The sequence below is a fragment of the Malaclemys terrapin genome, chromosome 5 (genome assembly GCF_027887155.1).
Source record: "Malaclemys terrapin pileata isolate rMalTer1 chromosome 5, rMalTer1.hap1, whole genome shotgun sequence".
Taxonomy (NCBI): Eukaryota; Metazoa; Chordata; order Testudines; family Emydidae; genus Malaclemys; species Malaclemys terrapin.
This window is the reverse complement of record NC_071509.1, coordinates 142,096,449-142,119,003: the sequence shown is the minus strand read 5'-3', so window position 1 is coordinate 142,119,003 and position 22,555 is coordinate 142,096,449. Positions and strand designations below refer to the sequence as shown.

The 22,555-nt window shown below is 48.5% G+C and overlaps 1 protein-coding gene across 1 annotated transcript in view; it reads right to left on the bottom strand.

Moving 5' to 3' along the window:
- Window positions 1-14,574, bottom strand: part of ARL9 (ADP ribosylation factor like GTPase 9) — a 35,114-nt gene extending 20,540 nt beyond the window's left edge. The window contains exon 1 of the mRNA XM_054030280.1: window positions 14,352-14,574. Coding sequence (XP_053886255.1) covers window positions 14,352-14,543 — 192 coding nt within the window. The 5' untranslated portion in view covers window positions 14,544-14,574. The remainder of the gene's footprint in view (window positions 1-14,351) is intronic.
- Between the last annotated feature and the right edge of the window lie 7,981 nt (window positions 14,575-22,555).

Sequence of the window (22,555 nt, the reverse complement as noted above, 5' to 3'; positions counted from 1 at the left end):
GGCAAAGCCGAGTCTAGAAGCCAGGTCTCCTGACTCCCAGTTCACTGCCCTGTCCATTTAGGGTGACCAGATATCCCAATACTATCGGGACCTCCGGATATTCGGGGCTTTGTCTTATATAGGACCCCATTACCACCCACACCCCGATTTTTACACTTGCTAGGTGGTCGGCCTATGCCCACTATACCGTGCTGCTTTCCCACCTTATAAATAGTAGACTACTTAATAACATTGATGAAAACATTGAAAATATAGGACTGTATCAGCTCTAATGGAGACAGCCACAGCTCCTATTTATTTCCATGGGAGTTGATCCCACTTATCCAGTGCCAATGTGGCTCATAGCCTTCAGAGCGTTATATGCATGGGAGTAAATAACAGACCCTGACACTACCCTGCTCTTTGATCCCACCAGCACATCAGAGGCACCGACTGCCTGGATGACTGGTTACCACAGTAAGTGCTAAACGCCTGATTTATCGATTTAACTGCTACATGGCACAAAAAGCCATTTTGGGAAATCTGAGCTTAAAAGGATCATGGCCTGATAAAAATGCAATGGAGTTGGGAGCTGGAAAGATCAGCCTGGTATTTTGCTCCTGTCATAGAAACTAAGGCTTGGAAGGGACCTCAAGAGGGCGTCTAGTTCTTCTCCCCACGCTGAGGCAGGAGTGAGTATTCCTGGACAGGCATTTGTCTAACCTGTTCGTAACAGCATCCAGTGCAGGGATCCCACACCCTCCCTTCTGTTCCAGTGCTCAACCACCCTTAGAGTGAGAATGTTTTTCCTAGTGTCGAACCTAAATCTGCCTCGCGACGAACTAAGCTGAGTACTTCTTGTCTTGCGCTCGGTGAACAGAGAACAATTCAAGCCATGTAAACTGCCTTCTAGATTCCCAGTGTGAATGTGGCTTTACAAATGCGTGTAGCATATGATAACCTCTGCCAGCCAGTGGCATTAGCCATTCATATCATGCAGAAAAAGCACACTCGGGCTACTGAAATAAAGAACCGCACACTAATTGCATATGAATCAGCCCCCAGCCAGCAGCTGAAGTTATCAGCTATCCTGGAGATTTGTGTGTATATTTTGCTGCCATGACCCACAACACACAGGAAAGTGGTAAGAGTTTGATCACACAGCGGAGTGTTTACTACCCAACACGAAGAATTTGCAGGACTAGGGCCTACGCGGGTACAGGTTTTGGTTCCTTAATTTAGAAAAGTTAATTGCTTGTGATATAGAGCTATATACTGTACATTAGCCTCTTAATTGCTCTCCGGCCTCATATTAAAATTGATGGTGACTCAGTTACATAGCCCAGTCCCTAAGGGCCACATTTTTAAAAGTATTTAAATGCCTGAAGATGCAAATGGGCACCTAAATACCTTTAAAAATATGACCCTAAGGGCACGCTAAAATTCAGTCCTGAAGAAGCTTAAGGTGACCTGCCATGAAGGGGACGTGAGGGGTGGGAATTGCAGCTGCATCCTCTTGGATTTGTGCTCTTTTTTGCTTCTTAATGATGGGGAAGGAGGCTTTGAGGGTGTTGTCAAACCAAAATTGTTTTTCCTTTGCCTGAGAGAGAGCAGGATTGTCAACCTGATCTTGTCTGGTTTTGTTGGAGAACTCACTTGAGGTCTCAGCGTGAAGGGGTTGGGTGTGTAAGACTTCAGCAAGTTTCTGGGCCGTGGTTAAAAGGTAGGTCAGGTCCCATCTGCGCTACAGAATGGAGCCGGTGTTGTAACTAAGTGCCCTGCTGTGGCTGAAGTCAGAGTGCAGACAGGCTCAGGGGGTTGAGTGTCAGCTAAAACAAGAGATTGATAATCTAGACACACAGCAGGAGGCACCAGCTCACAGCAGCATGTACGACAGATTAAATATACCAGAAATACCGCTCAGAGTTTGCAGTAACTAGGAGGTGACTTTTCAGAGCTGATGTGGCGTTCTCTCGTTAAAACCAGAGAGCCTCAAGCACAGTCATTCAAGCCAGGTTATCCAGAGGGCTCAGCTCCCCTTTAGGCCCCTACACACAATGGTCAGACATTCCAAAGGGCCTGGACCCCAGCAGCTCTCAGAGAGCAATGGCGGACCCTGCCCCTCCAGCCCCATTGAGAACAAGAGGGGCTGCTGAGCTCTTTGGAAAAGGTGACTCTTTAGTTAAGTGCCTAAGTGGGAGCTGTTGGGGGCTGAGCTCTTAAAATCCAGCTCTGGCTTTTTTCATTCCTTGTCTCCACTGTCTGTTACACGAGCAGGTGCCATTTGGGGGTTCCCAGCTCCATCGCAGGCTCCACAATCGCCACCAGGTAACAGAAGCGGCAGAGTTCACTGCTGATGAACAAGTCCCCAACAGAGCCCAGAACTAAACTATAATAAACCGGTGCCAGGAGTTGTGCTAAGTATCAGCTCAATCTCTCTCTCTCCTCTTGTAACGGGTACCTCATTCATAATCTCTGTCATTTCTAAGGAAGAAGCAGCCTACAGCCAGCATTTCACCAGAGAGTTAGCATTCTTAACGGATTCCCGACTCAATTCAGGGGAGGCCTGACAGTGGGGGGGAACAAGCTGAATCACTGAATCACTTGTTCAGCTTGGGTCAGACATGAGCATTTGGACTTGTACACCCTGGTTACACTGTGAGAACAAACAAGTCAATACAGCAGCTAGATAAGTTCATGGAAGGTAGGTCCATCAATGGCTATTAAGCAGGATAGTGAGGGACGCAATCCCATGCTCTGAGTGTCCCTGGCCTGTGTTTGCCGGAAGTTGGGAATGGGTGACAGTGACAGAGGATGGCTCACTCAATCATTGCCCTGTTCTGTTCATTCCCTGTGAAGCACCCGGCATTGGCCGTTGTAAGAAGACAGGATACTGGGCTAGACGGACCATTGGTCTGACCCAGCGTGGCTGTTCTTATGTTCAATTATTGCATTCGCAGGTGGCTGACTGGGATAGGATATGATGTAGAGGAGGCAGAAGAAACTTGAACTAAAGCACTAGCTTGGTGTGGGTTATTTCTATAAAGCAGGCTGTGACCCACTTCTACCCAACACCGGCCAGACCAAACCACTTCGACAACTGTTAAGCTCTGCTGTTTGGGGGAGTAAGAGGAGCTCACAGAACTCTGCCTGCTTGTAAATGGGTGATATTGCTGAAGACAACAGTACAAACCATTCCATGGAGGAACACCACAGAGGTCACTGCCTTCACTTCAGTGAACAGGACTGCGCTTGGAAGTGATGAGTCATAGCACTGGCAAGAGTTCGGCCCTATCCCAGCTCTCCCACAGCAGGTCTGTCTGAACTAGGAGGTAGGTTTTAGGCAGCGTATGTTAACTCACCCCTGTCTTTCCCCTAGCAGAGATGCATGTTAACTAACACCTTCCACCTCCATCTAGCAGGTCCAGGTTGATCCCTGGGGGTAGCCAGGCATCTCAGAGGCACCATCGCAATCCTGAGCCCCTCCTAAATGTGCTGCCAACCAAACTAAGCTGTGTGGTGACAAAGACACATTCACAAGAGACCACTCTTCCATGTTCCACCATGTAGCCAACTAAGCAAGGACTGAAGAAACTCTTCGGACAGGGGGGTTCTGCCTTATTACATCGCTGTATCTAGAAAACAAGAAATAGCAATTGCCACTTGACTAGCCCCTATGCATCTGTCCAGAGATCTTAATGTGGATGGAGCCTGGGGCTGCTAGAATGAGGAGAGAAGGATGTACCCTGGCAATGGCACCGAGGTAGCACAGCCCCTTAGAAGTGACTACGATGGGCAGACAGGCAGGCAAGGGCAATGCAAACACTGGAGCAGAAAGTGGGCACGGCAGCATCGATCAGACACCAAGCTGAGAAAAGCCACTCGTACACACGCAGGTTAAGTTGCGGAGCTGTGGGGTTCTTTGGCCAATCAAACCTCGTGTGAATGGTAGTTTCAGTCTTATAGTGTATTCAAAGGACATCCCCAAAGCACGTGAGAGATCTGGAATGGACACAGGTGCTAAAATCTACGGCCCTCAAAGCTCTGCCAGCCACCTCTAGAAGCTGCTGGGCTGATTAATTACAGAAATAGAATTATTGATAGAAAAATGACCCACACTCCTCTGCTATGAGACTGCTGGCTCATGACAGCTGGATGACAACTCAGTAACGCAGTGCAGAACAAGTGCTAGTGCATGCAAGAGAGAAAACAGGGGCCGGTCAGCCAGTCACTTACAGGCTCTGCAGCTTTGGTGCATAACATGATAGAGTGTAGATGGAAGTGTGCCTCAGGCCACAAGACACAGCAATGAACCCTTCCCTGGCTTCTACAATCTCCTCTCCACTCCTCACTTTGTATTTCTGGTTGCTCTCTAACAACACCCAAAGCCAGGAGCTCCTTGCTCATTTCATTGCATCTCAGCTCTGCATGTGTTAGTCTTGTGGGTGAAGAAATTTCTTCATGCTCTATGTTCCCAGAATGGTTTTCATCAAATGGCTGATCGGTTCACTAGCCCCCTGGCCAGCTAACTACATACGACAGCAAACCAGCCCCCAGCAGGGACACCACGTGGGCTGCAGGGGATGTCACTGTATCGTCAGTCCCTTCTTTCAATCACTTTCCTGAGCAGGCAGAGATGCTTTGGGCAGGTTCACATGATGCCCTGGGCTAGTGGTGATGCCACCAGACCTTTGTATTTGGGGGAGAAGCGATTTCTATCTTGCAAAGGGAAGCGCTGGTTATCCTCAGCCTCCCCCTGAATTGTGCTGGGCTCGGGGCCACCTTTCAGAGTATTTCCACTGGAGTCTCTCGGTCAGTCTTCAAGGCTGAGTGTCAGGCCCCTCTATTCAAGCCAGCCCATCTTTACCCCCTTGGAGCTCTCTTTAATCACCAGCTCTTCCTTTCTTTCCCCTGCAATTGCCAGAGTGGCTATTTGTCTCCAGGCCTAGCTTTATCTGAATTATTTCCTTTAACTTCTGCACAACACACAGATCTACTGCGATGGAATCCATATAAACACATTCAGTTCACGCACAGTATGAAACCAGCAGTATCTCTACGATTGCTAGTGGGCCAGTTTTGATCTCTATTACACAACTGTAAGACTTGACTAACATCAACAACTTAAAAAACAAAACACAAAACCAACAATCTATTGACTCCCCTGGAATTCCTCTAGCCTAAGAGAAGTTAGAATTGCGCCTGGGATGTCAGGGTGAGCCAAAGCTGTGGTGCTAGAGTTACAGGTAATCCCGTGAAAATGTAACAAGTGCTTTCTTGAATTATGTTCAGTTTCTATGTTCTGAAGTGCCGCCGATCGCGGCTTTTTTTTTTTTTTTCCCGCCGCTTGGGGCAGCAAAAACACTGGAGCCAGCCCTGATGAGGGGGGATTTGATAGCTGCTTTCAACTACCTGAAAGGGGGTTCCAAAGAGGATGGATCTAGACTGTTCTCAGTGGTAGCAGATGACAGAACAAGGAGTAATGGTCTCAAGTTGCAGTGGGGGAGGTTTAGGTTGGATATTAGAAAAATCTTTTTCACTAGGAGGGTGGTGAAGCACTGGAATGGGTTACCTAGGGAGGTGGTGGAATCTCCTTCCTTAGAGGCTTTTAAGGTCAGGCTTGACAAAGCCCTGGCTGGGATGATTTAGTTGGGGGTTGGTCCTGCTTTGACCAGGGGGTTGGACTAGATGACCTCCTGAGGTCCCTTCCAACCCTGATATTCTATGATTCTATCACTTAAATCAGCCTCTGTACCAGACGACTGGAGGATAGCTAATGTAACACAGATTTTTAAAAAGGGTTCCAGAGGTGATCCTGGCAATTACAGGCCGGTAAGCCTGACTTCAGTACTAGGCAAACTGGTTGAAACTACAGTACGAACAGAATCATCAGATACATAGATGAACCAACACGACTTTTGTAAAGGGAAACCCATGTGCTTGTTTAGTGAGGTATGACAAGGGGGATCCAGTGGATATAGTGTACTTTGACTTTCAGAAAGCCTTTGACAAGGTCCCTCACCAAAGGCTCTTAAGCAAAGTGAGTAGTCATGGGATAAGAGAAGATTCTTATGGACCAGTAACTGGTTAAAAAATAGGAAACTGAAGACAGGAATAAATGGTCAGTTTTCACAGTGGAGAGAGGTAAACGGAGGGCTCCCTCAGGGACCTATAATGGGACCTGTGCTGTTCAACATATTCATTAATCATCTGGCAAAGGGAGTGAACAGTGAGGTGGCAAAGTTTGCAGAGGATAGAAAATTACTCATGATAGTTAAGTCCAAAGCAGACTGCGAAGAGCTACAAAGGAATCTCACAAAACTGGGTGATTGGGCAACAAAATGGCAAATGAAATTCAGTGTTGATAAATACAATATAAATGCACATTGGAAAACATAATTCCAACTATATCTACACAATGATGGGGTGTAAATTAGCTGTGACCACTCAAGAAAGATCTTGGAGACACTATGGATAGTTTTCTGAAAACATCCGCTCAGTGTGCAGCAGCAGTCAAAAAGCAAACAATGTAGAGAACCATTAGGAAACGGATAGAAAATCAGACCATAAATATCATAATGCCATGATATAAATCAATGGTATGCCCACACCTTGGATACAGTATGCAGTTCTGGTCACCCCATCTCAAAAAGAGATATATTATCATCTGAAAAGATATGGAGAAGGGCTACACAAATGTCGAGAGGTATGGAACAGCTTCCATACAAGAAGAGCTAGAAAAGACTGGGACTTTTCAGTTTAGAAGAGAGACAATTAACGGGGATATGACAGAGTTCTAGAAAAGCATGTATGGGATGGAGAAAGTGAATAAGGAAGTGTTATTTACTCTTTCATGTAACACAAGAACCAATGAAGTTAATAGGCAGCAGGTTTAAAATAAACAAAAGGAAGAAATTCACACCACAAAGCAGACCTGTGAAACTCGTTGCCAGGGGATGTTGTGGAGGCCAAAAGTGTAACTGGGTTGGTTCTAAAAAGAATTAGATAGATTCATGGAGGACAGGCCTGTCTATGGTTATTAGCCAAGATGGTCAGGGACGCAACCCCATGCTATGGTTGTCCCTAAACCTCTGAGTGCCAGAAGCTGGGACTGAACGACAGGGGATGGATCACTCCATCATTGCCGTTCTATTCATTCTCTCTGGGGCACCTGGCACTGGCCACGGTCGGAAGACAGGATACTGGGCTAGATGGACATTGGGTCTGACTTAGTATGGCCGTTCTTATGCTATTGTGTGCATATATTTATTTAGATTATTTTAAAGTGTCTAATGTAAGGAGACTAGCCATGAGAATTGAAGTCCCCTTTCTATCCAGAGGCAATACACACTGGCCCAGATGCTGGAAATATGCCTCCACTCTTCCCTTCACCTGACCTCGCACCTGACCTAGAGCCACTTCTCCCTCCAGGCATGAGTGCTGGAACACATCTATAGAGCCTCTTCTGTGAGCCTGGGTCTCAACTGAGCAGAAACTCTCAGTTCCGCTAATTGGTGGATGAAGCTTCTGTGACATGGATTTCAGCCCACCAAACACTGTAGAGTAGAGCGGGGTCTGAAAATCGAGTGCAGTGGGTTGTGCTCTCTATGGCTGCATTATGATATATAAGGAAGGCAGGATTTTTTTCTTTAAACGAGAAGTTCAAGAACAGTCTGCCCTGGAAGTCTCTTTGGAGATGAGGAGGTTACTCACCCTGTGCAGTAACGGAGGTTCTTCGAGATGAGTGTCCCTGTGGGTGCTTCACTCCAGGTCAAGGTGTGTCCCAGTGCCTTCGATCGGAGATTTCTACAGCAGTACCCCTACGGGCCGCGCACGCGCTGTGCCTGCCTCACGAGCGGTCAGTGTTTGAATAGCGCGTGCACAGCCCGGGCTCCTCAGTTCCTTCTTAACAATGGAGTGCATCCCAGATTAAAGTAGAGGGGAGGAGGTGGGTAGCGGAGCACCCACAGGGACACTCATCTCGAAGAACCTCAGTTACTGCACAGGGTGAGTAACCTCCTCTTCTTCTTCGAGAGATGTCCCTGTGGGTGCTCCACTTCAGGTGACTGAAAAGCAGTGTCCCTTAGGATGGTTGGGACTTCGGATCAGGTAAGAAGGCTGTTGACAAGACAGCTCTACCTATCCTGGTGTCGGATGCTGCCATGCGCATGAGAGCATAGTGATTGGTAAAGGTAAGCTTCGCTGCCCAGGTAGCTGCCTTGCATATGTCAGAAAGCGGGACATTACGGAGAAAGGCAGTGGAAGTGGAGACAGCTCTAGAAGAGTGTGTCCTAATTGATGTAGGGGGTTGTATTTGCTTCAGTTGGTAGCAGAGACGTATGTAGTCTGCAATCCATTTGGAGAGTCTCTGGGTAGAGATAGTTTTTCCCTGTGATCGCTGAGTGGTAGAGTCGAGAAGTTTGGGGGTTTTCCTAAACGGTTTTGTTTTATCCAGGTAAAAGGATAGTGCTCTGCGCACATCAAGAGTGTGCATTGCTGTTTCAAAAGCATTAGCCTGGGGTTTTGGGGAAAATGTTGATAGGTGTATTGGCTCATTGAGGTGAAAGGAAGAGTGCATCTTAGGCAGGAACTTCGGGTGTGTGCAGAGTGTGACTTTATCACGAAAGAACGTGGTATACGGAGGTTCTGCCATGAGTGCTCCCATTTCTCCTATTCGTCTGGGAGACGTGATTGCTATCAGGAAGGCGGTCTTCATGGATAAGTAGAGAAGGGAGCAGGTAGCCATTGGCTCAAAGGGTTTATCCATCAGGGCTTTGAGGACTAGGTGGAGGTCCCATGGCGCAGCAGGTGGTTTTACATCTGGATATAATGTTTGGATATCCTTCAGGAACCTCTTGGTTACTGAATGGGCAAAGACCGTAGTGTTGTTGATCTTATGGTGAAATGTGGTGATTGCCGCGAGGTGGAACTCACGGCGAGACCCGACGTTTTAAGGTCTAGCAGGTAATCCAGTATCACTGGGAGTGGGGCGGAAACTGGGGAGGTCTGTTTGGCCGTACGCCAAGATGTGAACCTCTTCCATTTATGTAGGTAAGTAGTGCGCGTGATGTGTGTCCTGCTGTAGGACTGTCCGCACTTGTTCAGAACATGCTAACTCCTCATTAGAGAACCATTGATTAGCCAGACCCTCAGGTGGAGTCGCTGTACGTCGGGGTGAAATAGGTGGCCCCTGTGTTGTGATAGGAGGTTGCTGGGGGAGGAGGGGGAATGGAATCGGTGGCTTGACCGACATCCGTATGAGGAAGGAATACCATGGTTGTCTGGGTCATGATGGGGCTATTAGAATGATGTTGGATCTGTCTGTTCTTATCTTCTGTATTACTCTGTTCAACAGAGGTACTGGTGGAAACGCATACATGAGTGTGTCGATCCATGGGATCATGAAGGCGTCTCCTCAAGAGTGTTTCCCCAGGCCGGCTCTGGAGTAGAAAGTCAGACATTTTTTGTTTATTGCCGTGGCAAATAGATCAAGTTGGGGATAACCCCAGGTCTGGAAAATGGTAAATAGAATGGTGTCGTTGAGTTCCCACTTGTGCTGTATGGGGAAGGATCGACTGAGCTCGTCTGCAGTGGTTTCTGAGAACCAGGCAGGTATGAGGCGGAGATATGGATATTGTGTTGAAGGCACCAATTCCATAGTTTTACCACTTCTGTGCAAAGAGAGTGGGACCGGGCTTCTCCCATCTGTTCACATAGAACATGCATGCGATGTTCTCTGTCATGATCTGAATTCTGTGGTTTTGGATAATGGGAAGGAAATGGAGGCAGGCATTGAGTATGGCTCAGCGCTCTAGTAGATTTATATGAAGCTTGGTTTCCGTAGAGGACCAGAGGCCCTGAGTGGTGAGGTGACCCATGTGCGCTCCCCATCCTGTGAGGGATGCATCTGTAGTGATGGTCAGTGAAGGGGGTTCTCGTCGGAAGGGAATTCTGGCACAGATGTTGATAGGAGAGCTCCACCAGAGGAGCGAGTCCTTGACTTTTGAAGGCATAGTTAGCAATTTGTTTAATCTGTGGATATTTGGTTTGTATACCGTGGCAGGCCCCCTGAAGGAATCACATGTACAAGCGGGCATTTGGGACCATGAATGTGGAAGCGGCCATGTGCCCTAACATCAGCAGGGAATCTCAGACTGTAACCCACGAGCTGGCACATATCTGGGTAATTAGGTACCCATTGTGTGGAATCTGTCCTGGGGAAGAGAGGCAAGACCCATGGTGGAGTCAAGGTGTGCCCCGATGAAGTCAATTTGTTGGGTAGGTTGTAAGGTAGATTTGTTTCTGTTTATTTGCAGACCCAGGATGTGGAAGCAGTGCACAGTTGCAGAAGTCGCTCGGATCGCCTCCAAGTGAGTGGGTGACATGAGACAATCGTCCCAGGTAAGGAAAAATGAGGATCCCTTTCTTTCTGAGATGCGCTATTATGACTGCTAGCACTTTTGAGAAGACACGTGGGGCAGTGGAAAGGCCAAAGGGCAGGATCCTGTATTGGTAGTGTTCCAGTCCCACTGCAAATCTGAGAAAACGTCAATGAGCAGGGTGGATCGTGACATGGAAATATGCATCTTGGACGTCAAGGGTTGAAAACCAATCTCCCTGCTCCAGTGTTGGAATTATTGTTGATAGAGTAACCATCCGGAATTTCTGTTTCTTGACGAACTTGTTTAGATGTGGAAGGTTGAGGATAGGGCGCCATCCACTGTTTTTCTTTTCTGTCAAGAAGTAGTGAGAGTAAAACGCTTTACCTCTGTGTTGAGCTGGTATCCGCTCTATCGCTCCTAGTTGTATGAGGTGTTGTACCTCTTGATGGAGCAACTGTTCATGAGAGGGGTTCCTGAAGAGGGACAGGGTGGGTGGGGGGTATGGAGAGGAAGGGGATGGCTTAGCCCAAGCTGATAATTTCCAGGACCCATCTGTCCATAGTGATGGCTTCCCAATTGGCAAGAAATGGGCGCAGACAGTGTCCAAAGAAATGGATGGTTGAAATCGATGCTGAAGAGGGTGGAAGGTTTTCTATACCCTTGACCAAGGCTTCAAATTTTTTTGTTTGAGGCAGGAGGGTGGGTCACCATTGTTTACGGAGGGCGATGTCATTGGGTCCTGGGTCTATGGCATTGTTGTTGCTGCATATCATATTGTCTGAAATGTTGATTTTGCACAAAAGCATGGTAGTGTAGCCACTGATATGGCTGATATCTGTACTGCCTCTTTTTTGTGGCAGGTGGCTGCATGCCTAAAGATCTGAGTGTAGCACATGATTCTTTCATAGAATAGAGGACCTCATTGGTTGCAGAGGTGAAGAGCTTGTCCCCATCGAAGGGAAGATCTTCGACAGGCGGGTGGTGGTGGTCGGGGACTCTCTCCTATCTGCTGTCCCGACCAGGAAAACCAAGAAGTGTGCTGAATCATCTAACTGCCATCTCAACCGGGAAAACCGAGAAGTGTGCTGCTTTCCAGGAGCTAGGATTCACAATGTGATGGAGAGATTGCCGAGACTCATCAAGCCCTTGGATCGCTACCCCTTCCTGCTTCTCCATTTGGGCACCAATGATACTGCCTTGAGCGGATCACTGCAGACTACGTGGCTCTGGGAAGCAGGATAAAGGAGTTTGAGATGCAAGTGGTGTTCTAGTCCACCCTCCCTGTGGAAGGAAAAGGCCCGAGTAGAGACTGTCGAATCGTGGAAGTCAATGAATGGCTACGCAGATGGTGTCAGAGAGAAGACTTTGGATTCTTTGACCATGGGATGGTGTTCCAAGAAGAAGGAGTGGTAGGCAGAGACGGGCTCCACTTAACGAAGAGAGGGAAGAGCATCTTTGCAAGCAGGCTGGCTAACCCTAGTGAGGAGGGCTTTAAACTAGGCTCACCAGGAGACCGAAGCCCTGAGGTAAGTGGGGAAATGGGATACCAGGAGAAAGCACAAACAGGAGAGCGCAAGAGGGGAGGACTCCTGCCTCATACTGAGAAAGCAGGACGATCAGCGAGTCATGTAAAGTGCCTAAACACAAATGCAAGAAGCCTGGGAAACAAGCAGGGAGAACTGGAAGTCTTGGCACAGTCAAGGAATTATGATGTGATTAGAATAACAGAGACCTGGTGGGATAAATCACATGACTGGAGTATTGTCATGGATGGCTATAAACTGTTCAGGAATGACAGGCAGGACAGAAAAGGTGTGGGAGTTGCATTGTATGTAAGAGAGGAGTATGACTGCTCAGAGCTCCAGTATGAAACTGCAGAAAAACCTGAGAATCTCTGGATTAAGTTTAGAAGTGTGAGCAACAAGGGTGATGTCGTGGTGGGAGTCTGCTATAGACCACCAGACCAGGGGGATGTGGTGGACGAAGCTTTCTTCCGGCAACTAACAGAAGTTACTAGATCACAGGCCCTGGTTCTCATGGGGGACTTCAATCACCTTGAATGCATTTTTGGGGTACATGAGACTTCCCCAAACCGCGTACACACTGTGAATGACCATCCGAGATAGGGATGGCCTCGTTGCAGGAGGCACGTCTCTTGAAGCTGGGGAAGCCAGGCATGTCCGTAGCCAAGGGTTTTTTTTTATTATTTTTTAAATAATTCTAAAAACTAAACTATTTTTCTTAAATAGTAACTCTATGACTAAACTATTTAAATTAAACAGAGAGACAGAACTCTCTCTGAGTACATCTGAGAGCACTGCTGCACTCCGTCTCTAGCCGGGGACAGTAGAGAAGGAAATGAGGAGCCCGGGCCATGCACGCGCTATTCAAACACTGACAGCTCAAGAGACAGGCACTGCGCGTGCATAGAAATCACAGATCGAAGGCGCTGGGACGCACCTTGACCTGAAGTGGAGCACAGGGACCTCTCTCGAAGAAGCACTAGTGGAGCAGTAGGATAATGAAATCCTACTGCACCAATGAAGAGCAGAGCCCAGTGCTTTTTCTACATGTAAGTCACATTTACAAGTGCCACTGAAAAATCACAGTGGCCAGTTAACTCAAGAGCTGTCTCTCCCCTGAGACCACCAGGGGCTCCACTAACACGACCCCACGGAAGCACACAGAGTCTTCCCAGTGGGCTTGGATCAGGCCTTCCCTGGCTTTACATGACCACATGGGTCTGCACTTACAGATCCCGCTGTCCCAAATTACTCTAGTGTTTGCTCAGCGCAGGATTTGATCAAGGGGGGAGGGGGGGAAACTTTCAGAAAAGAAAGAACTTTACAATAATGGGCTTTTCCACTTCCTAGCCCCCATCCACTGCTGGGGAAAGCGAAGTTCAACTCCACTGACTTCAGCACGGTTGTGCGATTTTATGCCAGCGACAAATTGGGCCCAATAACCTTCTTTATTTTTTTAAAGGCTTTTCAAGCATCACTGTGGACAAGAGCCTGAGATCAGCCTGTCAGACTCAAACCAGGCTAATCCTTAACCTCTTAAGAAAGCTCTCCAGCTCTGCGTGAAAGTCAGCCCTGCCTCTCCTAGACGGGCAAAACTGGGTTACCCTGGAAGAAATATGTAGATACAGGATGGAGAGAGCATATCGCTCATGGGTGAGATTTCCAAAAGCACCCAGCGGAGTCAGGCACACAGCTGTCCTCAGTGGTCAATAGGAACCACGTGCCTAAATCACATAGGCCTCTCTGACACTCCCAGTCTGCATTTCTGTGTGAAGAGTTTGCTCTGGTACCAGGAACCAAGAGTGTGACAGGAGTGTCCGTGGTTGTAACAGGGGAGTAAGAGTGAGGTTGCAGCCACCTTGGCAGGGAAGGATTTTGCATTGGACTAGTTGAAGCTGTGCCCGGTGGGTCTGAGCCAGATGAAGCCCCGGTGGCTTAGTTACAAAGCAGCATTGAACAGGTTGCCGGTTCATTACCGCAGGGCAGCTCCGCAATCCGGTAACGAAGGGCACCACTAGCTGCCCCAGCAAGAGACAAGACAAAGAAGGGACCGACTAGGCACGAGCCCGCTAAGGGCACCCCGCCCCGGGCCGCCCGCTCTCGGCTGCGCGGCCCCCGCTGCCCCGGGCGGAGCTGGGAGAGGCGCTCCGGCGGGATCGGCCCTTCCGCTCGGCAATAACACGATTCCCCCGAGGCCGTTCAGGCTAATCCAGCCTTAGCCCGGGGCGGGCAGAGCGCTGCCCCGCCTGGCTCGGCTCGGCTCGGCTCGTGCCGGCGGCCTGGCCACAGCCCCCCGCTCCGGGCAAGCCCCCTCCGCCCTGAATCCCTGCGGCCGGGCTGGTCCCGCGGCTCCGGCCGGTGATCGCCCAGCGGGGCCCCACCGTCCGCCCGACCCGGCCCGGCCGGGGACCCCGCCCGCCAGGGGCCGAGCTCGCAGCCCGGCCGAACCCCGCTCCCGGCCCCGTACCTGCTCCCCGGCCGCGGCGCAGGCTCCGCCCGCCCGCGGCTCCAGCGGCGGCTCCGGCGGCAGCGCTCGGCCCCCGGGGTCCCGGTCCCGGTCCCGGTCCCGGGCCAGGTAGCGCCAGGCGGCGTAGGCCCCGCCCGCGCCGAGCACCAGGCCCGCGCCTGCCAGCCCTGCCCGCCGCAGGCTGCTGCCCATCGCGGCTCTGCCCCGGCCGGGCGGGACTCGGCTCAGCGCCCGGGCGTGGGGCCCGCAGCCGGGCGGGAGGGGCTGCACCGCCGCCGGGCCCGCCCCGCTCCCGCGCCCGCCTGGGCACCGCCTCCCCTGCCGCGATTAGCCGCGGCCCCGCAGCGTCCCCCTTCCTCCCCCGGCTGCCCCGCGCCCGGCGCCCTCCTCCTCTCGCCACCGACCCCGAGCTCCCAGCTCTCGGGTCGCTGCACAGCCCGCCTGGGAGGGTTGGTTTGTTGTGTATGTCACACGGGTGTTTGCTGCATTCTCCATCCCTGTCTAACCCCAGAGCCATGTCCAAAGCAGCTTTCAGTCAGACCCCCATTGCCCTGGCAAACCCCCGCCCCGGCCACCAGCCGCTGCTTGTAACGTGACTCGATTTCCCCTGGCGTGAGCTGTGCACTAGTGTCCCATGGACAGGGGCTGGAACAATGTGTAGCCTGGGGGTGCGGAGAGCCATTGAGCCAAACTGTAAACGCTGTGTGGGATGGAAACCACTTCACGCCAGGGGTGCTGCCCTATCCCCAGCACCTCTAGTCCCAGTGTCTCGGACCAGGGCTGGATTAAGGCAGGGGCTTTAGGGGCTGCAGCCCAGGGCCCCAGCTCAAGGGGGGGGGGCTCAAAATAAATCCAGGCAGCAATCTCCAACTCCGGGCTGCTAAAAGTCCCACAGCACAGTGGGGCACTCAGGGTGCCTGCCTGCCATAGCCCCACACTGCTCCCAGAATCGGCCCGGTGCTACCATGTCTCTGTGGCACCTGGTGCGGGGGAGGTGGCTCTGCACCCCGACCCCAGCACCGTCCCTGTGAACCAGCCAACGGGAGCTACAGAGATGTGCTAGCACAGGGGTCGGCAACCTTGGTGTGCCGAGTCTTCATTTATTCACTCTAATGTAAGGTTTCGCGTGCCAGTCATACATTTTACTGTTTTTAGAAGGTCTCGTTCTATAAGTCTATAATATAGAACTAAACTATTGTATGTAAAGTAAATAAGGGTTTTAAAATGTTTAAGAAGCTTCATTTAAAATTAAATTAAAATGCAGAGTCCCCCGGCCCGGTGGCCAGGACCCGGGCAGTGTGAGTGCCACTGAAAATCAGCTCCCGTGCTGCCTTCAGCACACGTGCCATAAATTGACTTCCCCTGTTAGCATCTGGCTGCTTCTGGGAGCACCGTGGGGTTATGGCAGGCAGCCTGCCTGGGAATGGTCTGTGATAAGCGCCTCCTAGCCAGAGCCTGCACCTTGCACCCCCTCCTGCACCCCAATCCCCTGCCCCAGCCCCCTCCTGCACCCCAATCCCCTGCCCCAGCCCCCTCCTGCACCCCAATCCCCTGCCCCAGCCCCCTCCTGCACCCCAATCCCCTGCCCCTACAAGTTTTTTTGTATACAGGGACCCCACAAAATCTAATAGGGCTGGGCCCACAGTAGTGTTAATCTGGCCCTGCCTATGACCATGGACAGCAATGTAACCTGGCAGACAGAATCAGACATGGCTGATACTATAAGAAGAACATTGTGGGCCTGATTTTTAACAGTCAGAACGTAGCTGCTCTCCTGTAGGCACTTAAATGAATTGGCCAAATTGTCAGGTGCCTACACGGGAGCAGTGGAGGGAGAGGCAGAGCCTGGATTTTCAAATTCCACAATTTAAAAAAAACATTTTGAGGAATGAAACCAAAATTCAAAATCTCCCCCCTCCCCCCCCAAAAAATATATTTGGGTTAATTGAAATATTTTGATAGAATTTTATCCTTTTAAACTTTTAAAAAATATTTTTATACATAATTTTCTTTCAAAAAGTAATTTCAAAACAGAAGTGTTCCATTTTAAAAATGTGAAACGGGATGTTTTAATATGGGGGGAGAGGGATAGCTCAGTGGATTGAGCCTTGGCCTGCTAAACCCAGGGTTATGAGTTCAATCCTTGAGAGGGCCACTTAGGGATCTGGGGCAAAAATCTGTCTGGGGATTGGTCCTGCTTTGAACAGGGCGTTGGACTAGATGACCTCCTACAGTCCCTGCCAACCCCAATAGTCTATGACCATTAAAACACTTTATTTTTCCCCCCTTAAATAAAATTTCATCAAAATAGACACCACTTTTCCAAATCATTTCAACTGACAAAAATGGCATTTTTAGTCAAACTATTATCACCAAAAAAAAAAAAAAAAATCTGACCACCTCTGCATACATAAAAAATGGGAAAGGACTATCTAGGAAGGAGTACTGCAGAAAGGGATCTGGGGGTCATAGTGGATCACAAGCTAAATATGAGTCAACAGTGTAATGCTGTTGCAAAAAAAGCAAACATCATTCTGGGATATATTAGCAGGAGTGTTGTAAGCAAGACATGAGACATAATTCTTCCACTCTACTCCATGCTGATGAGGCCTCAACTGGAGTATTGTCTCATTCTAGGCACCACATGTCAGGAAAGTTGCAGACATATTGGAGGATGTCAAGAGAAGAGCAACAAAAATGATTAAAGGTCTACAGCAGTGGTTCTCAACCAGGGGTACATGTACCCCAAGGGGGTACACAGAGGTCTTCCAGGGGGTACATCAACTCATCTAGATATTTGCCTATTTTACATCAGGTTACATAAAAGGCACCACTAGCAAAGTCAGTACAAACTAAAATTTCAAACAATGACTTGTTTATACTGCTGTACATACCATACACTAAAATAGAAGTACAATAGTTATATTCCAATTCATTTATGTTATAATTATCTGATAAAAATGAGAAAGTAAGCAACTTTTCAGTAATGTGCTGTGACTCTTATTTTTAGGTCTGATTTTGTAAGCAAGTAGTTTTTAGGGGAGGTGAAAGGGGTACAGTAGTATGGAAAGGTTAAGAACCACTGGTCTAGAAAACATGACCTATGAGGGAAGATTGAAAAAACTGTGTTTGTTTAGTCTGGAGAAGAGACGAATGGGGGGGGGGGGAGGATAACAGTTTTCAAGTACATAAAAGGTTGTTACAAGGAGGAGGTAGAAAAATTGTTCTCCTTAACCTCTGAGGCAAGGACAAGCAATGGGCTTAAATTGCAGCAAGGACGATTTAGGTTGGGCCTTAGGAAAAACTTCCTAACTGTCAGGGTGGTTATGCACTGGAATAAATTGCCTAGGGAGGTTGTGGAATCTCCATCATTGGGGATTTTTAAGAGCAGGTTAGACAAACACTTGTCAGGGATGGTCTAGATAATACTTAGTCCTGCCATGAGTGCAGGGGACTGGACTAGATGACTTCTCGAGGTCCCTTCCAGTCCTAACATTCTATGATTCTAGAGCTGAGTTCTTTTGAATATCCAGTTCTAGAGATATAACAGACATTGTCTATCAAATTAAATGCCATTTTAAAAACTACCAACATTTCCTTTCTCAAGTTATTAATGCCATCATTGATCATACACACAGAGAATTTTAAACTTTAATAGATTAGACATTATTGGTGTTTTCCCATTTTAATTTATTTTGGCTTGGACACAGTGAAAAGAAATTAGTTTCTCTTTCTACCTCTCATCCATTAGCAAATCACTGCAATGCTCAGGCTGCTAATACCACAGGGTAATAGCACACACAAAGCTATCCTAGTTAAAATATTAAAACAGTTCTAATATTGCATGCAATTACATTTATATTTTTGGCCCAGTCTCCATTTATATCCTATGTATTTGCATATAACTAAGACGGCTGTTGTTTTTTCATTTCACATTTAAAAAATGCAGGTGGTTAGCCCAAAATTATGGCCCAGTCTTTATGTTAGCACATATAAACATATTGTAACTTTGCTCATATGGGTAATTTCACTGATTTCAGCAGCACTGCTCTGGTAAGTAGCTAAGCATGCACCTGTGTCTACAGGATCAAGCCTTTAGCCTTCTTTCTTTCTGACCTAGGTCTAATGTAAGGTGTGGTCCTGCACAAAGTTTTTACCTGTTTCTTTTAAACTAGTTCAGTGCTGCAACCCTTAGTGTGGTAGCAGATAAACTGGTATTAAGGTATCTTATAGCAGTCTAGCTTATTTCCATACATTTGTTACATACAGCTGGGGAAAAGAAGGGTGAACTGTAGCGTGTTTTAATAGCGCAATCCTACAACTGATTGGGGGAAACGTAAAATGGTGTATGTTACAGGATTTGCACTGTTTCCTGGTCAGTTTCTCACGCTGAAATGCCCTAGTTCGGCCACGAGGTGGCGTTTAGTACATAAAACTGCCTATAATCAGTAGGGCTGGTCAACACATTCTGGCTAAGGCACTTGTTTCAGATTGGTTCAGGGCAGCCACATGAAGTCTCAGTGCACGCGGCATGCTCTCTGTTCTGTATGTAGGGGCAAGGTAGCAGGGAAGGCCAGGGCCTGTCTCTCTCTGAGCCCCATGACTGCTGGGAGCAGGGCCTATTCACTGGTTTCCCCTCAGCCCCTGCCCAGAGAGAGGAAGTGGAAGGCAGGGAGGGATGCTCAGCACATGTCGGACTCCCAGACAACAAAAAGATCGCTTTCAGAGGCTGCTCCCCCTCAGAGAACTGCTAGGCCAAAAGCAGACAGGGTCAGTGGGATGATGAAACAGACTAGGCAATGTTTTGGGGTGGGAAGAAGAAAAGACCAGCTTCCGAGGCTGGGCCTTGCTGAGTGGAGGAGCTGTTGCAGAAGCTCTGCATCACAAACCCCAGGAAGCGAACCAGATTGCCACGAGGCAGAAGAGGCAGCAGAATCCACTTCGGTGACGGTGACTGCGTGTGTGCATGGAACCTAATCAGGAGCCTTGGGAAGATGTGAGCTCACCTGTACTGTTACTGTAACCTGTCCCCCAAAGCACAAGAAGTTATAGATAGCAGTTCCCAGTTGTTGTGTTAGAAATAAAACACATTGGTTTCAAATGAGAAATTGACTGTAGAATTCTTCAGGTTGTCTTTAGGAGGCTAACAAAAGAGCGATGAGGAAGGTTAAGTTTTTGTCATGGTTATTTTTAGTAAAAGTCAGAGACGGGTCACGGGCAATAAACAAAAAAAGCCCCTGACTTTTCCTAAAAATAAGCATGACAAAATGGGGCTGATGGGTGGATGAGAGCCCGAGCCCTGATTGCAGGGACTGTCCAGGTCCCCCTGCCAACTGCGGCATCTCAGAGCTCCACCCCCACCCACCCTCCCCCAGCGGCTCAGAGCACCAGGGCCAGAGCTGGGAGGTGCAGGGGCCCCCTGCCACCCCCTGCCCTGCCACCCCAGGGCTGAAGCAGAGAATGTCCCAGAGGTCTCTGGAAGTCACAGAATCCATGACCTCCCTGCCATAATCTTAGCCTTAATGATGACCACAGTGAGCCCCATGCACCCCAAAAGCAGGAGATGCTAAGTGAAGCACAGCTGCTGCACCGTGGATGCAAGCAACATAATACATGCAAGTGATGCTAGGTGCAGTGTGGAGACAGCATCAGCAATACATAGCTTTAGGGAGCAGCAAGGAGACCCAGACAGACTATAGGGAGCCACATGGCACCAGTGGTGTGCACCAGGCCCACTGCAGGTAGGGGCTGCACCAGGAGGTACAGGGCTGGAGAGCCAGCCCAATGCTACAGTGAATAGTAGGTTGCTGCCAGCTCCAGAATGGGTCCCTTGGTGCCCTCCTGCAGAGGTGGTACCATAGGTCACCGTCTCAGATTCCCTCCCCCTGCCCACAGGGGAGCTCCCTTCTCCACAGTCCTGGCAGGCAGTCCCTTACTTGCTACCCTACACCCCTGAAAAATGCTCTCAAATCCTGCAGCACCACCTCCTGGCCAAATGAGGGGGAGTATCTGCCCCTTCCTGCATCCTAGGCCCTCTTGGGAATTATTTTATTTGCACGTGTCGGTCCTCCAACCTCCTCCGTCCATCCACCCTACTGCGCTGAAAACTGAATTCAAAATGGCCACTCTTGGATTTCCTGGTTCAGGTGAAAGCCTCCTGTTTTGATAATCTCTGAGTCACAACATTTCATTTCAATAAATATTTGAAGGTTTCAGCATCTCATCTCAGTATCAAAATATCGCAATTTCTCACAGGATGGAAAAGCTGTTTTCTGATTAGCTCTGGTAAATTGGTATTGGCAAAGCAGCCCACTCCCGCACACAGCCTTCCCCCCCCACTCCCCCTGCTCCCCCCCCCAGCAACCAGGTCTTTCCAGGGGTGAGGATTGGCACAGATGTCGTCATTGTCATGACATGGTAAACACTCACCGACTCCAACAGGATTAGTTCAAGTACAGGAGAATTCATTTTCTCAGTGGGTGGTTTAAGTTCACTGTGCCTAACGAGATGGCAGTTTTGGAGTCCATCTTCTGAAAGTCCCTGTAAGCACTCAGCACCCACTGAGAACAATGGAGAACTCTGCAGCCATTGAGGACAATGGGAGCTGCTGGGTGCTAAGCACTTTGGAAAATCTGGCCCTGAATGTTAAATAGATTTTCTTAAAAGTTAGGCTGACTTGAAGTTCACCGCCTGGGGGTATTTTACTTGCACTATGCGTTGGAATTTAAAAGGAACACAAACAGTTTTTCAACCCATGATCTTGTTTATTAGCTAGTTAGTGGAAGAGGATTAAAACAAAGATTTTTTAAAATCAAATTTAATTTTCCTGGGTTATGCTGTTCACTTTTCACATTTATGGTCACTGGGATGATGAAACAGACTAGTGGGTTTAGTCAGTTTCAGGTTCTCATGCTGGGTAGTGCATAAAGCAGTGGTTCTCAACCTATTTACCATCGTGGGCCGCATCTGCAGCTTTCTATGTGTTATGTGGGCCGCAGCCACACATTATACTACCTGTATGACTCTGAGGATGTCAAATGGGCCAAAGCTGTGTGCTGACTGGGTCGCAAGTGGCCCACGCGTTGAGAACCACTGCTATAAAGGCTGGGAAGCAGATTCTGCAGGGCAATGTTTGTTTTCATTGGCAGTATTGCATTTAGTCTTAGATTTTTCTAAAAGACTGATTTTACAAAGCCTGTAGTTTGTGCCAAACTTTGTCCACCTACCCTCTACTAGTGCAATTTACACCCAAGTTCAAAATGCCTCACTCCTAGCACACACTTTCTTCCGCTCTACATACCTCTTCCCTACCCAATTTCTTTGCAAAATTATTTTGCAACATTGCAAGAGGAGCATGGAGGAAGTTGCCAGTGGGATTACATAGAAACTGATCTATTATAGTTCAACTGTAAACTTCCACTCAAAAAAATGTAGTACTTAGATGCCTATTTCTACTGTTGACTAGGAAAACAAGCCAGTTATTAGTTTAAACCTCCCTCTAGCTTTGATATAGAGCTTAGTAATACAACATTTGGCTGGCACGGGCGGGGCGGGGCGGGGAGAGAGAAATAAACTACACTGTATGAACACCAGAATTTGCTGAAGGGCTTTACAGTTAAAGGAGAAGCAACTGTGATTGGAAGAGGAGAGAAAATAGCTCTCCCACCCCCGGAGGGTGACCAGATGTCCCGATTTTATAGGGACAGTCCTGATATTTGGGGCTTTTTCTTATATAGGTGCCAATTACCCCCCACCCCCGTCCCGATTTTTCACACTTGCTGTCTGGTCACCCTACCCCCCCGCCAGCAGCCATCATATTCTGTATATAGCCACTACAGATCCTGGCACCAACCAAATCAGTACTGTCCAAGAGCGTATTAGAAAGATGGAAACACTGGTCATGTCTTTATAGTTGAAGTCAACATGAGCTGGGATTGCTTAGCAAAAATCAATCCTTTTTTATTGTGGTGTCTGAACTTCCAGTCTTCACATTTGACCGTTTTGGCCATGATTATTAAGAATGTAGAGTTCTCCAAACTAGATTGCAAACATCTAAATATATACACTCGAAAGCCAGGGTGAAAGTTGCTTAGTGTGTTATGATTTACTCTTCATAGTTCTAGTTAGAGACCATACACATGATAGACGTAGTGATTTCTAACACTGCATTCGGGTTCTTTCTGTAAAAAATAATTGTGTTTTGT